This window comes from Ailuropoda melanoleuca, chromosome 10 (assembly GCF_002007445.2).
Source record: "Ailuropoda melanoleuca isolate Jingjing chromosome 10, ASM200744v2, whole genome shotgun sequence".
NCBI classification, from domain to species: domain Eukaryota; kingdom Metazoa; phylum Chordata; class Mammalia; order Carnivora; family Ursidae; genus Ailuropoda; species Ailuropoda melanoleuca.
The window spans coordinates 77932369-77953760 of NC_048227.1; the positions used below are offsets into that span (position 1 = coordinate 77932369).

The 21392-nt window shown below is 38.2% G+C and overlaps 1 protein-coding gene across 4 annotated transcripts in view; it reads left to right on the forward strand.

Moving 5' to 3' along the window:
* AKAP7 (A-kinase anchoring protein 7) overlaps positions 1-21392 on the forward strand; it is a 150788-nt gene that overhangs the window by 33856 nt on the left and 95540 nt on the right. For all 4 annotated transcript variants that reach the window (XM_034669153.1, XM_034669152.1, XM_034669154.1 and 1 more), the window contains exon 5: positions 6740-6900. In XM_034669153.1, coding sequence (XP_034525044.1) covers positions 6740-6900 — 161 coding nt within the window. The remainder of the gene's footprint in view (positions 1-6739; positions 6901-21392) is intronic.

A 21392-nucleotide genomic window follows, 5' to 3' on the forward strand; every position in this document is an offset into this window, starting at 1 on the left:
AACAAATATTCCTCCTAATCTAGACTTTTAAACTCTGTTATTGTTATCAAATAGTAGCCCTTGGTTATGCAGTTGTTTTGCCCATGTTAATCATGTAAGCACTCCGGAGGCTGGCCATTTAGGTTAGGATTCTTGGTAAAGATTCTGGAACCATGGCACAACCATCTCTGAATAGCTGCCTGATTTTGGGCAAATTGTCCACTTTTTAAGTAAATGGCACTTAAATAATATTACCAGTACATGTAAGAGCTCCTGGTACAGGGCCCGGCACACAGCAGGCAGCTGGTGTTATTAGGTATTCCCTTAGGTCAGTAGACAATTACAGTTTTACCTTACTCAATCATAGAGTACCTATATACTACCGACTCCTGATTCTAGAGTTGTGCCATAAAGGTTGAGTCTAAGTCATTGGCTGCTGCTTCCAGCCTGGAGTGGAGAAACCTTGGTCTTCCCCCCAAGTCTCTGGGATACTCCGTCTGTGCGGATGATTGCTCCTTTCCATGTTACCTTCTATATAGCTCTCTGGATTAAGCTCTTAAGCTTCAGCTCTTTGGAAAACCAGAGTCAGAATGTATTGCAGGTTACTTCTGTTTTCTACCCTGACATGTAGTTTCCTGAGGGAATGAAGAACAAGGCTTGAATTGGGAAGAGGGTGAGGAAAAGGGAGAAAACGATGAGCTAGTACCTCAAAATATGAAGACAAATTATGATTCTTGTAGTTATGTCTTTTAAACAGTAGACACTCATGTCTCTAGAGATTGGTCTTCTGATGTCTTCCAACCTGATCTCCCCAAAAGCAGATCTTGGGCACCCTGCAATTGCAGAGAGACCTAGAAGATTTTTTACTTGACTCACTTTCACTGTTCACTTTGACAGTCAGAAGACAAAATAAATAGTCCTATGCTATTAAAGGAAAAGAAGCCAAAGAAGATGTAACAAGGAGAAGGTGAAAGACTGAGAGAAGAGTAGTGCCCTGTGTGTGTTAGAATGGTGAATTAGTCAGAGATCTCCAGAGACACAGAACCAACAGGATATATATCTGTATGGATATCTAGATGTGTTGACATCTCAACATATCTGTATCTATAGTTACGTACAGAATTTGTTTTAAGGAGTTAGCTCATATGACTGTGGAGGCTGGCGAGTCCAAAACTTGCAGGGCAGGCTAAAGACCCAGGGAAGAGTTGATGTAGTCTCAAGTCCAAAGGCAGTTTGGAGGCAGAATTCTTTCTTTCTTGGAGGACCTCAGTCTTTTCTCTTGGTAAGCTGGTGCAAGGGGTGGCAAGTAGGAGACACTGAACCAGCAAGATATTCAAAAGAACTTCAGTGTGGTCAGTGAAAGCACAGACAACTTTGAGGAGGGTTGTAGGTGGTGGCTGCTCTGAGTCTTATTGTCCAGGATGGGACCGAGTATGGAGCCCTTCCAGTGTGGGGTGGAATCCGCGAGGCATGAAGCCAGACACAATGTTCTTGCTCCCCTGTTGGGGTTGAATGTTCTTTCCAACCCTGGCCCCCAGCAGTGCTGGAGCAGAGAATTAGGAATGATAGAGATATTCGCATTGGTTTGGGGTTCTCAGTGTGTAGCTGGGGAAAACTCAAGCTCTTTGGAGAAGTTCCTGTTCAACTAATGCTGGAAGAATGTGTTGTCACATAGATGGTAGAGTCGAGTTGAGGAAGATTTCTAACAGACGACGGACCTGAGGTAGTTCCTTCAATTCCCCATTGCCTATCAAGACGTAAAGATAGGTGCAGAAGTTTCTTGTGCCCTGGTGGTTGGATGTGGAAGTTCAACTGAGGAGGAATTGGTGCATCAGAAGGAGCTGGGTAAGGGATGAGGACGCTGCTGAACATCCGTGTTTGTTGATCAGAGACTCTGGCAGAGCTCTCGTGCTTCAGTACAAAGTACAAAGCCCCTGACATAGGGCACCCAGGGATATGACCACACCCGTCCCCCCGAAATGGGAATCTCTGAGGACTCAAACAGCAAGCAGTCCAGAGGTCGTCCTCAGTCCTCCTAGAAGGGTGTGCTGGATTCCTTGGGAAGGAGGAGAGAGGGAAGGGACAAACTCCTGAAAGGAGGTTTGAATTAACTGAATAATTACACCCCAAAGAGACTTTTTTATTTATTTATTTATATTTATTTATTTATTTATTTTCTGAATACCATGAGACAAATTTTATTAAAAATTACAAAATTTTGAAAATAAACTGGGAGATACCGCTCTGTAGTTCTGTGAGCAATACATCAAAACGTCACTGTGTGGACCAACTGGAATGCTCATACACTGCTGGTGACAGTGTCACTGGTACAGCCATACTGGGAAGCTATTTCAAAATATCTGTAAATTTGCACATATCATGTTCTAAACCCTGGTGATCCCATTCCTAGGAACATACCTGTTAGGTATGTAGTCTGTTCATCAAAAGACATATACAGGAAGGTTTTGATCAGAGACTTTTTTAAATCAGAAAAGATTGAGTCACCATCGATCAGTAAGTTTAGGTGTCTCTCTGTCATCAGAAATGGGTCTTGGCCATGGCATACGGCATGCCTTTGTCAGCCTCTGCTCTCAGCTTCCATCCCCCATACAAATATTATTTCCTTTTATTCTTTTAATGGTGTTGGGAGGCAGCACAGAAATTCCATCTCTCTTCTACATGTGAGGAAACAAGAGCCCTAGGAATTAAGCAAATACTGGTCAGCAGAGAGGCCAGAACTAGTCAGTTCTCTATTACTTCATGGGGTGTGTGTGTATGAAAGATGGGGAAGCGCAAAGAGAAGGGGTGGGGTGGAGACAGGAAGGAGAGGATGAACACAAGGGCATGAGAGGAGGGAAAGATCAGTCTGCACAGGTATGAATGGCCTCCTATTGGAAGCCTCTGTGGCCTCTACTGATGAACACGTGGTGTGCAGTGGGGTTGGGGTGAGGGGGCAGGTATGCCTCCAGTGTATGGTACTGCTTACATTTCTCAGTGGAGGTAGGACTGCCTTCTCCAGGAGACTTAGGACTCTTTGAGGGGGGGTGTATTTTTGGTTGCCACAATTACTGAGGAGTGCTGTGGACATTTGATAGGAATGAGGGTTGCTAAGCTATCTGCATTGCATGGGACAATCCTGAATTAGGCAGCAGCATTTGCCCTAAGGCATGGCATCACACATTGAAGAATTACAGAGAGCATGGTGACACTGCATCGTTCAGGCCTGTGTTTTACTAGAGCTTTTTGCAAATACTTTTAGTTTCATGAAAAAACAAAATGTTTAGCAAGTCAACTTTGTGTCTGAAGTGGCATCCTTATGCAACTTTATGATCCTGGGGGTATCCTCTCCACTAGAAAATGATGACCAGATATTTGCAGTTTAGTAATTCTTGACAAAGTTATAATGAAAAATCTAAGAAATAAATGAGGTTTGCTATACAGACAAGATAGTGTTTTGCAACTCAACCAGCATTAATTATCAGTCATGTGCAAGATACTGAACTAAGTGCTTTGGGGAAAATGAAGATGAATCAGGAATGGCTCTTCGGCTCATGGATTATTTATGTTTTTTTTAAAGGTTTTATTTATTTATTCGACAGAGATAGAGACAGCCAGCGAGAGAGGGAACACAAGCAGGGGGAGTGGGAGAGGAAGAAGCAGGCTCATAGCGGAGGAGCCTGATGTGGGGCTCGATCCCGTAACGCCAGGATCACGCCCTGAGCCGAAGGCAGACGCCTAACCGCTGTGCCACCCAGGCGCCCCTGCTCATGGATTATACGATTAAGTTGACTAGATAATGATATGAACTCAAATAACTATAATAGAAAAATGTAAAAACTGGTATGTTTCATAAGATATAAAGTATTAATGGAATTTCAAAGGAGTAAAGATTGCCTACTAGTTTGGGAAGCCAGCGAAGTATCTGTGGCAGTGTTAACTTTTATTTTTTATTTTATTTTGTTTTTAAAAAAGATTTATTTATTTATTTGAGAGAGAGAGAGCATACGAGTGGAGGGAGGGGCAGAGGGAGAGGGAGAATCCTCCAGCAGACTCCCTACTGAGCGGGAAGCCCAACGTGGGGCTTGATCTCAGGACCCTGAGATCGTGACCTGAGCTGAAATCAAGAGTCAGACGCTTAATGGACTGAGCCACCCAGGTGCCCTAGCAGTGTTAGCTTTTAAATGAGGAACAGAATCAAGATATGACTTCACTTTGGGTAGCTATATAGTGAGAGAGAAACCAGTTGGATTTTCTGGTAAAACATTATTCAAATGAAGGATTTTCTAAGTCTCTAATCTTTTAATTTTACCTTTCATCCTACGCTATATAATATGCTGACATCTGTAATATCAGTTCCTTGTTCTATGTTCTTACTTTTCAAAATCTAGTATCATTATTTAGGTGTTTAATGATATATTGACCAATGGGTTGGGTATGGAGTACGCAGAAGCATTTTTTTTAAATCATGAATTTCTTTAGGGTGCCTGGCTGGCCAGTCAGTAGAGCATGCGACTGTTGATCTCAGGGTTGTGAGTTTAAGCCCCGTGGTGGGTGTAGAGATTACCTAAAAACATTAAAAAAAAAAACAAAAACAAAAACATGAATTTCTTCAGATATCACCTCTGGTCCTTTGCCCTCACAACGTAGAAGAAAGGCATAGAAATTTGTGAGGCCAAACCCAGCTGCTGAGTTGAAAAGATGGCGGCCCTGCCTTAATTTCAAATACACCTTTGGGTTTGCACTCTAGTTTCAGAGTTCTGTTTCCTGTATGCGTATACTTTTACTCATTTTGCCATAAGGAAGTCTTTTCCATAAATCACTCTTGAAAAGATATTCTACTTAAAAGAATTTGAAAGTTAGTGCTACTTACCAGTAAACACTATGACTTTCTTACTCTGTGATCAATGACATCTCACTGGGACTTATTTATTGGTTTATGCTCCTAGAGAACTGAAAAAAACTGAGTGGACTGAGTTTAGATCATCTATATTTCTTTAATGAAAAATGGCATATAGAATTCACTGTCTGTAAAAAGCCCTAACCTTTAGCATGGCCTGCTTTAGTATATAGCTACAATGAAAAGGAGTATCTTAAATTCCCCAGTTTACGAACGATGAGCCAGAAGTGGCCATTCTACTTTCATATACCCTAACTCCCAGTAGAGGTATGTGCACTGTGTCTTTTTGGACGAACATAAATACAATCAGGAAAGCTTGGATTTAGGATGCAGATTTGGAGGTACAATGAGACATGTTCATCTTTCCAAAGGTATTTTGAAGTTTTGGGCATTTTGTTATGGCATAGATGAGAATGGAAACTCAGTATGAAGTTGTAGATAAAATCAGCTACAAACTTTACATGAAAACTAATTTAGAAATTGAAAGAGCTAGAAAAATACCTAAATTTCTTTTCACACATTTGACATATAATTACTGGTGAAGAAATCACATTGATCAAGACAGTTTAAATTAAGGATGTTTCAACAGAAGGGTGTTTTAAAGCCCTCTACGTTATCTAAGAATATACCTATTTCTTTTTGGAGTAATTGCTGCCCTCTAGTGAAATTTTAATTTTTTCTGGTAACGTACCTACACCAGAATTCTCTTAAAGATGGAAATAGTTTATCCTAATTTTCAAAATATTCCAAACCTGATAATGTTTAAATTCATCATATAGTAAACATTCGTTATTATGAAGAAAAATAAAGCATTTGAAACACAGAGTAGTCCTATAATCACATAGGTTAAACAGAAATAAACTTATGTGGTTGTAGTTGGCAAATATAAGCTTGTATTTTGTTAAATCCCGTTACAGTATTACCTTATTACGGAGGCTATTATAGTTTAAGAGATAATGAATATTAAGTTTTAGTAGAGCACTTTGCAAATGGTAAATACTGTATTAGTACTTTTAATAAGAATCCACATAATCCTTCCACATAATCTAATATAAGCTCTTGGGGTATTAGGTTTTTTGGAGTATAGTATCAGTAATTTTTTTGAATTGCCTGTGCAGTGTTTCCTTGATTGAAAACTTCTTGGTGAACGATAAAATAGTGTTTTCTTTCATGTCTTTAATATAATATAAATAATTAAGTAAAGACTTAATTCACTTCTTCCATAGTTTTTGTTTAAAAATTAGATAGGGAGACAAACCATGAGAGACTCTGGACTCGGGAACCAAACTGAGGGTTACAGAAGGGAGGGGGTTTGGGGTGATGGGGTAACTGGATGATGGGCGTTAAGGAGGGCGTGTGTGGTGTTGAGCACTGGGTGTTATACACAACTAATGAATCTTTGAACACTACTTTGAAAACAAATGATGTGCTATATGTTGGCTAATGGAACATAATAAAAATAAATAAATAAAAATTTTAAAAAGTTAATATTAGTTTTATTTTAATCATATGGATTAGATTTTAAGTTATTTTTGAGCTTTAATTAGAACAAATATCAAAATTTATCTTTCTTTTTTTTTTTTAAAGATTTTATTTATTTATTCGACAGAGATAGAGACAGCCAGCGAGAGAGGGAACACAAGCAGGGGGAGTGGGAGAGGAAGAAGCAGGCTCATAGCGGAGGAGCCTGATGTGGGGCTCGATCCCACAACGCCGGGACCACGCCCTGAGCCGAAGGCCGACGCTTAACCGCTGTGCCACCCAGGCGCCCCCAAAATTTATCTTTCTGAAGCTGATAATTGGTTTGGTTTTATATCTTTTATTACTTAATATGTTACTGAAAATTATATTATCTCTTACCAGTGGTATTGGTGCTCTTTTGGAATTAAAACCATTCATAGAAGAAATCCTCCAAGGAAAACCGTTGATTCTGCCCTTTCAAGGGATTGACACTTTTGGAAATCAGGTTGGATTTGTGAAGCTGGCAGAAGGAGAGCACATGAACTCACTTTTGGAGATAGCAGGTAAAACAAACAGCAGCACACCCATGTGAAATCTCATCTGTGGAAGAAATAATCTCTTCCCCATCCCCAATTCTTGTAATAGACATTTGAAATCTTTTCACTTTGGGGAGCATTACAACCTTGCTTTATAAATGAGCTGCTTCAGCGTCTGTGTGTATAGGTAAGCAGCCAAAGAAAATACCTGAAAGTTATCTTGATTTTGTTTTTTTTTTTTTTGAGTATGGTTGACATCAGTGTTCCATTAGTTTCAGGTGTACAACATAGTGATTTGACAAGTTTATACATTATGCTGTGTTCACAAGTGTAGCTCCCATCTTACCCAATACATCAGTATTACAGTATCACTGACTGCATTCTTTATGTGGTAACTTTTATTCCCATGACTTTTTTTTTTTTTAAGATTTATTTATCCACTTTAGAGAAAGACTGGGAGAGAGAGAGAGAGAGAGCAAGCGAGCACAGAGAGAGAGCATGCAGTTGGGGGGAGGGGCGGAGGGAAAGAATCTCAAGCAGACTCTGCTGAGCAGGGAACCTGATGCGGGGCTCGATCTCATGACCCATGAGATCATGCCCTGAGCTGAAACCAAGAGTCAGTCACTTAACTGACTGAGCCACCCATGCACCCCTCTCATGACTTATTCATCCCATAACTGGAAGCCTGTATCTCCCACTCCCCTTCACCCATTTTGCCCAACCCCCCACCACTGTTCCTTACTGCAGCCATCATTTTGGTCTCTGTATTCATAGGTCTGATTCTGCTTTTTGTTTATTTATTCATTTGTTTTATTTTGTTTTTAAGATTCCACTTATGAGTAGAATCATATGGTATTTGTCCTTCTCTGTCTGACTTATTTCACTTAGCGTAATACCCTATAGTCTATCCATGTTGTTTCAAATGGCATGATCTCATCCTTTTTTATGGTTGTGGAATATTCTGTTGTATATATACCACATCTTCCTTATCCATTTGTCTATTGATGGACACTTGGGTTGCTTCCATACTTGGGCTATTGTAAATTATGCTGTAGTAAACATAACGGTGCATATGTCTTTTTGAAATTAGCATTTTTGGTTTTGGGTAAATACTCAGTAATGGAATTATTGGATCATATGGTATTTCTATTTTTAATTTTTTGAGGAACCTCCATACTGTTTTCCACTGTTACTGCACTATCTCAATTCTTTGACCTGAGGATATGTTGATTCTGGGCTGTCTGGAATGTGATGGGCTGAACTTAAGTATCTGCTAGGACTGTCCTAATCCTAAATCTGAAGGATTCTAGTGCTTTTCATGACATTTGATATATACTTGGCATTTAGTAAGTATTGACAATATGGATAAAAATCACCAATTGCCTATTCAGAGGCTTGTGGGCATTGTCAGCCCCATTCCAGAGAGTCCGTGGGTGAGACAGCAGCATTTTCCTCTGTGCTACTCCCCCCCTTACTATTCTCTCAGCAGAAGGTCCACTGGTGACGTCAGAAGGTCTCACAGGTTACTTTGTGCAGCATAATTGGAAGTGTTCAGTGAAGTGGAAGAAGAAAAGTACAAAATCTGGCTGAATGACTTTTGAGTGGATCCAGAGATTGCAGTTTGGGTTAGTCTACATGCTGTAAAGAATTTTTATGTTCATATGTTGGATCATTTCATGTCATTTTATTTCAGGTTTAGGGATTTTTGGTTCATAACACACTCGTCATTCATTCATGCTTATTTTACCTCATCTATCATCTATTGGCCATCCATCCATCTCTGTTTTAAAATGGTATCATAATCATCTGGGAATCCGCCACCAAACAAAAAACACAAAACAGAATCCACGAAACAAAAGCTAGGACACTGGTAATAATCTTAACTCTATTATCCTTTGCATGAATCCATCCCATGGCCATCCTTCATTTAAGCTAACCGTCATCCTGAAGTCAGTGTTTATTATTTCCTTNATTTTTGGTTCATAACACACTCGTCATTCATTCATGCTTATTTTACCTCATCTATCATCTATTGGCCATCCATCCATCTCTGTTTTAAAATGGTATCATAATCATCTGGGAATCCGCCACCAAACAAAAAACACAAAACAGAATCCACGAAACAAAAGCTAGGACACTGGTAATAATCTTAACTCTATTATCCTTTGCATGAATCCATCCCATGGCCATCCTTCATTTAAGCTAACCGTCATCCTGAAGTCAGTGTTTATTATTTCCTTACATTCTCCCAAAGTATATGTATCTTTAAGTGCTTTTAAACTTATCATGTATATGAATTTTTGAGACTTTTTTTTTTTTACTTAATATTATATTGTCTTTATGTAGTTTTATAGTTACCCATTCAGAGGTACATCTCCTCAGGTGCCTGGCTAGCACAGTCTGAAGAGCATGTGACTCTTGATCTCGGGGTCATGCATTCGAGCCCGATGTTGGACACAGAGCTTACTTAAATAAATAAATAATTTTAAAAAACCAGAAAAACAAAAAAAAAAAGTGTTTCTCTTTTTGGGTTTAGGGAGACATTGAGGATCAAGTTTCATTTCATTGTTGGTTAAGTTTTCTTTTGTGGAGCAAAGTACATATCAACAAACATGCAAACAATATTTATGAGTCAAGAAGGCCTTAAAATTATTAGTTGGTCAAGAAAAAGGCAACTCTAACAGTTTTGATAGCAAAGCATTTGGGAACCAGTGCCCATAGTTAACAAACTTAATCTGTTCTTCCTAACTGCTCTGGAGAAAATGCTGGATTTAGGTTTTTTCTTTTGGAATATAAATATCCCTGATCTCAAGAAACATTTCTAATTGGTCATTCATTCATTGTTCTTTTAAATAATTCAATGGGTGCTTGCAACATTGAGAATTCCATCCATTCTTAGCAAATATTCTCACAAAGGCGGTTTCCAGTATTGATGAAAGATCCATTGTGTGCTGAGGAATGTGAAATCTTGCCAGCTTTAGTATGACTATGAGCCCAAGGGTGTTGATTTGTCATTTTAAGAAAGGCCACTGCCCTTGTAATTCTTTTCTTGATACAGAGACTGTTGCTTAAAAATATATATACTTTTCCAAAATTTAAACAAAACATTACAAAAATGGAAAATAGAGGGAGAATAGCATTCTGTCCTCATATTATCACTGTTTGTTATGCTTGCTTTTAATCTTTTATGTGTATTTTGTACTGTTGCTTTTGATTATAGTTTTATCTACTTTAATAAATCTAAATATTTAAATATATGTAAGAAATATTTTCATTGAAGTTTAGTCAGTAAATGAGATAATACTCCATATATAGTGTTCAGATAGAATGTTCAATACAGAGAATTTTTGTCAACATTTCACTTCATTAGNATCTAAATATTTAAATATATGTAAGGAATATTTTCATTGAAGTTTAGTCAGTAAATGAGCTAATACTCCATATATAGTGTTCAGATAGAATGTTCAATACAGAGAATTTTTGTCAACATTTCACTTCATTAGATTTATTTTGACAAGAATGCCTCAGGATTAGTTTAGTCCAACAGTATCAGTAAATAATATAATTTGTCTTTGTGTCACATTTTATAAACTACTTATTCAAATAATATATTCCTACTTTTGGAATTGACCAGGGAACTACATTTCTTAAAACTGTAATAAACCATGTGTGTGTATATGCCGATCCAGGAATATTAAAATCTTATTGTTCAAAATAATGGAGGCAGAGCTAGTTTGACTTAATGGAGAGCAGAATTTTTAAAGAAAATAAATTTAATTATTAAAGCATTGATAAAGAATTTTAAGTACATACAATGAAGTAAAACTAACTTGTGAAGTTGTTGAAAATTATAATTCGTGAATAGTCTGATTTACCTAATTTCCATAGAGTTTTAAAATTTATAAGTAAAAAGAAACAAATTCTTAAAATGTTATATAGTTGTTATGACAAAAGAACTGAATTTTAGGCCCTAATATTCGAATTCGTTGCTGAAGAATTGCGGGATAAAGAATAATTTAGAATTTCTAATGTGTAAAATTGAAGAAAATTATTCTACATTTTGGACTAATAGTCTGAATATATGTGCTTTTACCATCAGTACTTGAATTATGCATCCAGATGTGCTGTTTTTTCTGGTAGGTGCCTAGTGGGCCAAAGAGACCAAGCCCATCTTTGCACACCATGTCCATGTAGGTTTATGGGATAGCTGCTTGAGGAAGTTAGTAAGGTGTGTGGCATCAGAACTCTGTGTGTCAGCTTCCTACCTTGACCTTGAGAGATTCTGTTTTTCCAGAATAAAACAGCACCTACTTTCTCCTTTCTTAAAAGTACATGGTAGCTCATAGAGCTAAGAAGATATTGAAAATTAGGCATTTATATGGCATTTCTCCACATCTTACAATGATGAAATTGCACTGCAAAGCTTTTTGTGTAGAAATGAATATGTGATTTCATTCATTTATTTCAGCAAAATATAATTTTAAGACGTGTATTAGATTGAGAGATTGCTAAAAATTTAGCCTGCTAAAATTACAATAGTTCTTGCAAATCTTTTTTTTTTTTTTAATGAGGAAAGTGCCCTTGGTTAGCATGATAAAAGATTCCAAGTGTATTTATCTCATATAAGGAAAAGTGAAAGGTTTTTAGGATGTTTATTTGAACATTACGCTTTCTCTTATGTTGACTGTCATTTCCCCCAAAAGATGGGGAGCATATGCCCCTGTGTTTTCTGCTCCTTGTGGGGAATCTGTTTGGTTGTTGGTATCTTTGGGCCTTTCTAGACTGCTCTATCACAGAAGAAATATAATATTTTCTATAACAGAAGATATTAGAAGTCTTGGACTTCTCACCACCACAGGCAGGTGGGCATCCTTCCCCTTCATGGCCTGGGTTAGGCTGTCTTCAAAAACATCAGAACACCTTCACCACACTTCATTAAAGAATAAGCAAAGATCAGCTTTTCTCCCCAATCAGGATGTCTGAATCACAGCCCTGCACCACTGAGGACCTTCAGAGCCTCTGTTGCATGCCCTGCTTCTGTGTGCAGGCTCCTCTAGGCACAGGTCCCCCACACATCCTCTCCCTTCACACCACTCTCTTAACCCTTTCCACTGTCCCTGTAGGGGAGGAAATGTGTTTTTCCTTCTGCCCTCCTGGATTGTCCCCCAGGGACCCTGTAAAATTAGACTGACAGAAAATTAACAGAAAAACAAGGAGTTTATTAATGTGTGCAGTACACATCATGTAGAGAAGACTCGGTGAAGAGTAACTCAAAGGGTGGTTAGAACTTGGGCTGATATGGCATCTTAACCGAAGAACAGTTACTTTGTAGGGAAGTGATAAGACAAAGAAAAGGGTTTTAGGCTTTCTGGGGTGGCAAATTGTGGGAAGGTAAATATATGGGGGGCCCTAACGGAGTAAGGTTTATACAGGTCCATCTTGGCCAGAAAACTTTCTTGGGTAAGGGGATTTTGGGCAGTCTCATTTTTCAGAAGTGTCTGCTTTTAGTCAGATAAGGGAAGATCTGGGAAAGTTTCTTTCTGCACCTACTGATTCTCATTTCTTAGGATTCTTGTGCCAAAGTGACATATTTTTGAGGGGCATATTGTGGTTCCCTACATCCCCTCTTTTATTTTACTTGATTTTCAGTCAAACACTTAAATGGATTTACTTTGTGCCATTATTCTAATCATCTTACAAATATTAACTCATTTACTTTTAGCAACTCTGTGAGATAGGGACCATTGTTATCTCCCCCATTTTATAGATAGGGAAACTGAGGCCCAAAGGGGCTAAATAATTTGTTAGTAAGTCATAGAGCCAGGACTGAAATCCGGAAAGTCTGGCTTTAGATTCTGTATGCTTTTTTTTAAAATTATTACTATTATACATTATAACATATGTGTGACATATGATGTACATAAAGAACAGTATTTGGTGCAGAATAAATGCTCGCAAGTTAGCAATCATCAACATGAAATAGTTTCCAAAAGCATTTTCACTGATTATGTAATATTTCATTGCATCCTAATTTATTTTACTGTTCACTTGTTAGACATATTCTTTTATATAGGTACAACTGACCCATAACATAGGGTCAGTATTAGTTTCAGGTTTACAATGTAATGATTTGTTATTTATATATAGTGAAATAAGTCTAGTTAACATCCATTACCTCACATAGTTACAAACTTTTTCCTTGTGATGAGAACTTTAAGATTTACTCTCGCAGCACTTGGGTGGCTTAGTTGAGCACCTGACTCTTGGTTTTGCCATTGCTCAGGTCCTGATCTCAGGGTCGGGGGATTGAACCCCGTGTCCAGCTTGTGCTGAGCCTGGAGTCTTGCTTATTCCTTCCCCCTCTACCCCTGCTTATGTATGTGCGCTTGCACTGTCTCTCTCTCTTTCTCTCTCTCAAATAAATAAATAAAATCTTAAAAAAAGATTTATTCTTTTAGCAACCTTCAAATATGTAATACAGCATTGTTAAGTACAGACACCATGTTGTACATTACATCCCTGACTTATTTATATTATAACTGGAAATTTGTACTTTTGACTCATTGCACTGATTTTGCCCACACTCCACCAGATTCTGTGTTGTTAATCACTACGGTAGCCAGTTACACTGTAAATTAGCAAGTGGACTGCTGGCTTTCAGGAGCATCCCCATTACCTTCTTGCCTTAGCTGATATGTTTGCTAGTCTGAGATCACAGCTTCCTCTGGGTCAGGCTGCTCTTTCCACCAGTGCCTCACACCAGGGGGTCCAGATGTCATCCATATTCTCTTAGTTCTCTGTTGCTTTGTCCCCATTCTACCCTCACGCACAAGCCTTTTCTTATTGGTAGTTCATGCTATTAGAGTTTTTGTTACCTTTCCTCTTTGCTGTTGTCCAAATATCTCCTCTCGCTTTTTGAGCACTTTGTTTCCTAGCTCACATTGTGACCCTTTCTTGCACCATGATCACAACCATCCAACCATTCTGGCTCAAAGCGAGCTGTGGATGTGGAGTCTTTTGGACCCAACATTGCATTCAGTTTCCTTACTTGTAAAACAGCATAATAGTGACTGTTCTCAAAATAAATGGAGATAACATACATGAAGTGCTTCGCACGGTGTTTGGCACATACACAATGGTAAATAGATGGTAACGATTACCATTAATAATAATGATAAATCCCCACCACCCCCACTGCTACCATCACAGCTTTTACTTTTCTTAAAGTCCCTTGACTTCTTTGAAGGTAGCCTCTAATAGTCATACTCTGCTCCAGCAGTTCATAAGCATAGTGAAACCTTTTGGCTATTCATCTGCTAGAACTGTTCTTTTTTTTTCTTTTTTTTTTTTAAAGATTTGATTTATTTATTTGATAGAGAGACAGCCAGTGAGACAGGGAACACAAGCAGGGGGAGTGGGAGAGGAAGAAGCAGGCTCCCAGTGGAGGAGCCTGNCTTTTTTTTTTAAAAGATTTGATTTATTTATTTGATAGACAGCCAGCCCAGTGAGACAGGGAACACAAGCAGGGGGAGTGGGAGAGGAAGAAGCAGGCTCCCAGTGGAGGAGCCTGATATGGGGCTCGATCCCAGGACCCTGGGATCCTGCCCTGGGCCAAAGGCAGACGCTTTAACGACTGAGCCACCCAGGCACCCCAGCCAGACCTCTTCTAAGACCATAAATTGGATATAGCTGTCTAGCATCCTAACTTCCCACCCTTTATGCTGTTTCACTTTCTTCCCATTGCTGTTCATGCTGTGGAACCTCACCGAGGTCTCTGGTCTCCTCTTCCTGGCCAACATAGTTTATTCCTTCTTAAATTTGTTACAGCCTCATGGTGCATCACTCTGTTGGTGGTTCTTTCAGGTGTCCTGTCTTCTTGTCCTTCTGTTTCACCAGGCTGACAAACACCAGTGGTAGATCAGTTCAGCCATTTGCTTTTTCACCCCAACACCTGGGCAAAATAAACTCCACACTCCTTGCTGTGGCCCATGGTGTCTCCGTGCTGGTTTCCTGCCCACGTCTCCTGTCTCATCATCGTTTATCAGGGAATAAACAAGTTTGTTCTTGCCATGGAACTTTTGCAAATGTTTGAGTAGACCCTCCCTTTGGACCTTTTCATTCTTCAGCTCAAATGTCACCACCGCGGGGAGCGTTTCCCTGTGCCTTACAGAGAGAGTCTCCTTATAAGTGTGTTCTCCGTCACTATACCTGGTGTGTCTCCTTCACAGGCCTTATCACAGGTTATAATTGTGTAATTTTGTTTGACTGTGTTTCCTGGATGAAGCTCCATAATGGCAAGGACTGTGACTGTTTTGTTGACCATTGTTTACATAGTACCTTCTAGAATGTGGGACACTTAACAGGTGTTAACGAGTAGTTTGATCAAATGTGTGAGAAAATGAAGAAATTGTACAGTCATGTAGATTGGTTCTCCTGCAGTTATGTTTTCCAGACTCAGCAGCAGGCTGTCCAGCAGTCATACTGCTCCTGCTTTTTTCTTTCTCTTGCCCCTTGTCACTGCTCCAGCCCTCAGCTCTTCCCTCCACAAATAAAACTGAGGCTGGGACTTGCTTCATTTGTTCCCTCTGTGTAGTAAACCTACTGCTACTGTGTTTGGCTTCTTAAATCCTATATAGTTTTAGGAAAAGAGGTGTCTTCTATCTACCTAAGACTAATCTCTTTAGCTGTGTTCTCGATCTAACGTCACAATCTGGATCTTGCTCTACCAGTTCCTTCCTCTGGTTCAGGTACTTCTATATTTCCAGCCTTTCCTCTTCATCAGCTCATTTCCCCAACTTTGTTCACTTGATTACGCCTCTCTTATCCCCAAACAAATAAACAAGCAAGAAACAATGTCAAAAAGCCCAAGAAATAACAGAAAACTCAGCACTCCTTTGACCTTGAATTTCCCACAGCTCCTGCATTGAATTTCTCCTTCCCTTTCGAGCCAAAATCTGTAAAAGTGTGGCCTGTGAAATCTGTCTACAATTCTTTACTTGTGCTTACTTTCCTGCCTTTACGCTCCTGCAGTCAGGAGGTTATAATCTACAATGTCAGCACAGGCCACTGATAGCATTCTAATTCCCAAATCTAATGGATGCTGTAGATTCACACAGCTGAGCACTCCTTTCTTTGTTCTATTCCATTGGTTTATAGGTTTGCCTTTTTGCCAGTACCACGCTGTTGGTGTGTGTCTGGTTTTTAGTATAATTAACATACAGTGTTACATTAGTTTCAGGTGTACAATATAGTGATTCAACAACTGTGTACATTACTCAGTGCTCATCACGATAAGTGTACTCTTTAATCCCCATCACCTATTTCACCCATCCCCCACCCACTCCTCTCTGGTAACCATCAATTTGTTCTCTATAGTTAAGAGTCTGTTTCTCTATTTGTCTGTCTGTCTTTTTTATCTGTTCATTTGTTTTGTTTCTTAAATTCCACATAGGAGTGAAATCATATGGTATTTGTCTTTCTCTGACTTACTTTGCTTAGCATTATACTCCCTGGTTCTATCCACATTGTTGCAAAATGGTAAGATTTCATTCTTTCTTACGGCTGAATAATATTCCATTGTATGTATATACCACAGTTTCTTTATCCATTTACCTATGATGGACACTTGGGCTGCTTCCATATCTTGGCTTTTGTAAATAATGCTGCAATAATCGTAGGCATACGTGTATCCCTCTAAATTAGTGTTTTTGCATTTTTTGGAAAAAGACTCAATAGTGCAATTACTAGGTCATAGGGTAGCTCTATTTTTAACTTTTTTGGGAGCCTCCATACTGTTTTCCACAGTGGCTGCCCCAGTTTGCATCCCACCAACAGTGTAAGAGGGTTCCTTTTCCTGTACCTCCTCACCAGCACCTGTGTTTCTTGTGTTTTTGATTTTAGCCATTCTGACAGGCCTGAGCACACTGTTTCATTTACTGTAGATTTGTAGTAGATTTTGAAACAAGTGTGAGGCTACCAACTTTGTTCTTCTTTATTAAGAGTTTTTGGCTATTTAGGGTCCCTTAAGATTCCATATGAGTTTTAGGATGATCTTTTTTCTATTTCTGCAGAAAGCGTCATTGGAACCTTGGTAGGAATTATATTAGATCTGTAGATTGTTTTGGGTAGTAGTGCCATCTTAGCGGTATTCAGGCTTGAGTCCCTGAACGTGAAATGTCTTCCATTTACTTGTGTCTCCTTTAATTTCTTTCAGCACCATTTTGTAGTTGTCTGTCTTTTGCCTTCTTGTTAAAGTTTATTCCTAAGTATTTTATTATTTTTGGTACTATTGTCAATGGAATTGTTTTCTTAATTTCTTTTTCAGACTGTATTATTGATCTTTCATAAAACTCATTTCAAATGTCTCTTCCAAAATAAAGGCTTTTCTGATTTCTTCAAAATAGAAATGACCATTTTCTCCCCTATTCTCCCCTGTATCCTATAGATGGATATCTACTGTAGAAACTGTAATATTTCATTGCATTTGATTGTTTAGAAATTGACGTTCCTCAACTAGAGCAAAAGCTCGTTGAGGGAATCTTTCATCTTTGTGTCCCCAGAGCTTGCTGTGTAATAGAGGTTCAATAACTATCTTTTAAATAGATGTATAAACCAGTGAAAAATGTATGATGTAAACATAAAAGTGTAATTGAAAGAACATTTAACCTTATGTAGTCTCTCTTCTGTTATTTATATTCATGTCTAAATCTTTGTATGGTAGTGAAATCCAGTCCTGGTGTCTAGAATCCCTGATGGAGGGGCACCTGGGTGGCTCAGTCGGTTAAGCATCTGACTTCAGCTCAGGTCACGATCTTGGGGGTCCTGGGATTGAGCCCCACATGGGGCTCTGCACTTGGCTGGGAGTCTGAGTGTCCCTCTCCCAGTGCGCACCTCCCCCCCCCATGCTCTCTCTCTTTCTCTCAAATAAATAAAGAAAATCTTTAAAAAAAAAATAGAACCCCTGATGGATGATGTACCAGCATTCTCTGACAGTTCACTTGGACTAGCTGATTGTTAGAATAAAAAAAGGGACTTGAGAGATCATTTGTAATGGCCTCATCACTTTTACTCTCAAGGTTAAGTGACCTGTCCAAGAACACAAGTGAATAATAGGAGAACTTAGCCAGTGTTAGAATGCTCAATCTGGGTCTCTTTCCTTAACTGCTGTGGAATGAATGTGATGCCATTGGCATGAAGGTGTAATTTCAAATACTTGCTTTTAAGAATGAAATGTTTTAAAATTTTGTTTGACAGTTTTATACAGTAATGAATTGGAATTATCTACTTAAAGTGATGAGTATAAAAATTTTAAAATGTAGTTCATTTCAACATTATGCCAGCCATTATGTTGAAGCATGTAGTTCAAATAACTTACTAAAACCATCTAAAGTGGAACAGTTTGAGTAGCATATGGAAACAAGAATCCTTTAAATAGTAATAACAGGAATGACAAAAAACAGTTGTATGGCTTTTATTTAAAGTTTTAGATGGCTAAAAAGTGATTTTAAAATTTTATTGAGATCTTTCATATTATATGTGACATAGTTTTACTGTAACTTACAATGGTGTAAGACAGTATCTTCCAGATGAAAGGCAAGGAAAGACCTTATAACCTCCTGTTGTTTGGTGTATTGTCTAACCACAGATCAGTCTTCTTAAAACTAAAATCCAACTTATTATTTCTGTTGCATCTAAAATAGAATATTTAAGCTTAAGAATATATTAGGACCACCTAATTTACATTTCGTATTCTAGAGTATTATTATGAATAAACTTCTTTGTATACCTCAATAAAAAAAAGTCTTTGTGATTATTTTCAAATTATATACCATGCTATCATATAACTATCCCTCACCATGTTAGAAACAGGAAAAAATAGCAAAAGAAAAGGAAAAAAATTTACAAGAACATGTATATAATTAAAAAGAGATGATTTTATTAAAATTGATCTGTCATAGTTTACTTTCAGACAACTTTTAGCACTTTCTTTACATTTTAGGTATAAATTTATTGTGCTACATACTTGAGAGTTCACTTAAAGAAAATCTCCTATGTAAAAATATGTATGTTTAAAATTTAAAAAACAGAGACAATTTTCCAGTACTTAGCACACTCAATAAATGTTTGCTGAATAAAACGAACAAACTCGCCTAAACAGATAAAACTACTGTATTTGTTAGGATTACAAAATATTGTTTCTTTATTAAATTATTCATTTCAGTCTCCTTTTATATAGCCTAGTCTCCTAGTGTTTAAAATACATTTTAAGAAATTGTTCTTCAGACATTTTGCATCTTTAGCTATGAGATAAATTATATTATTTAGGAAGCAGTTTTAGCTGACTTTTGAAGGATGTCTGATATATTTGCTGTGAGATTTTCTATTTAGTGCTTGAAGGAATGTCTGTGGTGCTAGGAGGAATTGAGCAATCTCTTCAATTATTCATAAGCTTCTCCTCCAGAACATGAGTTAACGTAGATGAAATGACATGTGGTTTTCACACCAGCAAAAACTCCTCTTATCTCAGGAATGATATTTCCATAACCATTACCCTGTAGTCTGGCTAAGCAATAGATTATACTGCTAATAGGAATAAAAAAACTGATGCTAAGAAATATTTTTCAAAAAGAAGGCAACAATTTCTTTTTTCCCCCATTTTTGTCTACCTAGAGAATGTACTGTCCTGGAAAAACACATTGATAACAAGTTATATGTGCTTTGTGACAAATATTATTTAAACAGTATTGTGAATAGATATCCATCATCAAAGATTTCAGGCCGAGTGAATATGAGAACTGTTGGGTCAAAATTTAAAGTACCTGAAACCTTGGGGCTCCTCAGTGGCTCAGTCGGTTAAGTGTCTGGCTTCAGCTCAGGTCATGATCCCATGGTCCTGGGGTCGAGTCCTGCATCGGGCTCCCTGCTCAGCGGGAGTCTGCTTCTCCCTCTTCCTCTGCCGGCTGCTCCCCCTGCTTATGAAAAATAAAATAAATAAAATCTGAAAAAAATAACTGAAACCGATAAAGAAAAACACTATCTTTTTTTTTTTTTTTTTTATGTTAGTCACCATACAGTACATCCCTGGATTCCGATGCAAAGTTCGATGCTTCATTAGTTGCATATAACACCCAGTGCACCATGCAATACGTGCCCTCCTTACTACCCATCACCAGTCTATCCCATTCCCCCACCCCCTCCCCTCTGAAGTCTTCAGTTTGTTAGAGTACATAGTCTCTCATGTTTCATTCCCCCTTCTGATTACCCCCCCTTTCTTTATCCCTTTCTTCCCCTACCGATCATCCTAGTTCTTATGTTCCATAGATGAGAGAAATCATATGATAATTGTCTTTCTCTGCTTGACTTATTTCACTTAGCATTATCTCCTCCAGTGCCGTCCATGTTGCAGCAAATGTTGAGAATTCGTTCTTTCTGATAGCTGAGTAATATTCCATTGTATATATGGACCACAGCTTCTTAATCCAGTCATCTGTTGAAGGGCATCTCGGCTCCTTCCATGATTTGGCTATTGTGGACAATGCAGCTATGAACATTGGGGTGCATATGGCCCTTCTCTTTACTACGTCTGTATCTTTGGGGTAAACACCCAGTAGTGCAATGGCTGGGTCATAGGGTAGCTCAATTTTTAACTTTTTAAGGGACCTCCAACACTGTTTTCCAGAGTGGCTGTACCAACTTGCATAGAAAAACACTGTATCTTTACAATCAATTGATAGTGAGATTGTCACATCAAGTAAAATAATATGTGGAAACTAATGTAGATAGTAATGAACAATACAAATGCCTACTATTTTAATTTCTTTTAACAAAACTTCTTTCCTTATATCTTTTATATTTTTTAATAATTCTGAACACTGTTGAGTGCTCTTCATTGGGCCCAGATCTGTCCCGCGAGACTGTAAGCTCTGTGAGAGCAGGGCCATGTCTGCTGTCGTAAGCAGATAGTGTGTCTGGCACATATGGGAAGTGCTCAGTAAATAAATGAAGAAATGAATTTTTGCTTTCACACCTTCATGATGTTTCTGTTTTCTGGGTTGATATGAATGTATTGCTGAGTTGCTATTAGCAATTCTTCTATGTGATAATTCTGCAAGTACTTGAAGACTTAAGAAAATATGCCCCAATTCCTTCAGTCAGATCCTAGGAACTCAGTCCACCATTGTATATGTTAAGCCATCAGACATTGCCAGTATTTGACAAGTTTTGACTCATAAAAATGGTGGTTTTGGATGATTCAGTCTAATATTTTAACTTGAGGTCTATTTGAAATAGTTGTGGGTATGCCATAATAGAGAGGGCCAGAACTGGGTTATGATGGTATTTGAGGAAAGATATACCTGCTTGTAATTTACATGAGCCAAAAGTTGATAAGTTAATTACAATAGTAGTTGTATGAATACACTCTTACTGTTTTAAAATATGCACGTGCTGGACTGTTGTCTTTCTTTTTTAGCTGTCGAGCATCTCAACTCTTCCCAGCCTCTCCCATGTCACATATGTTC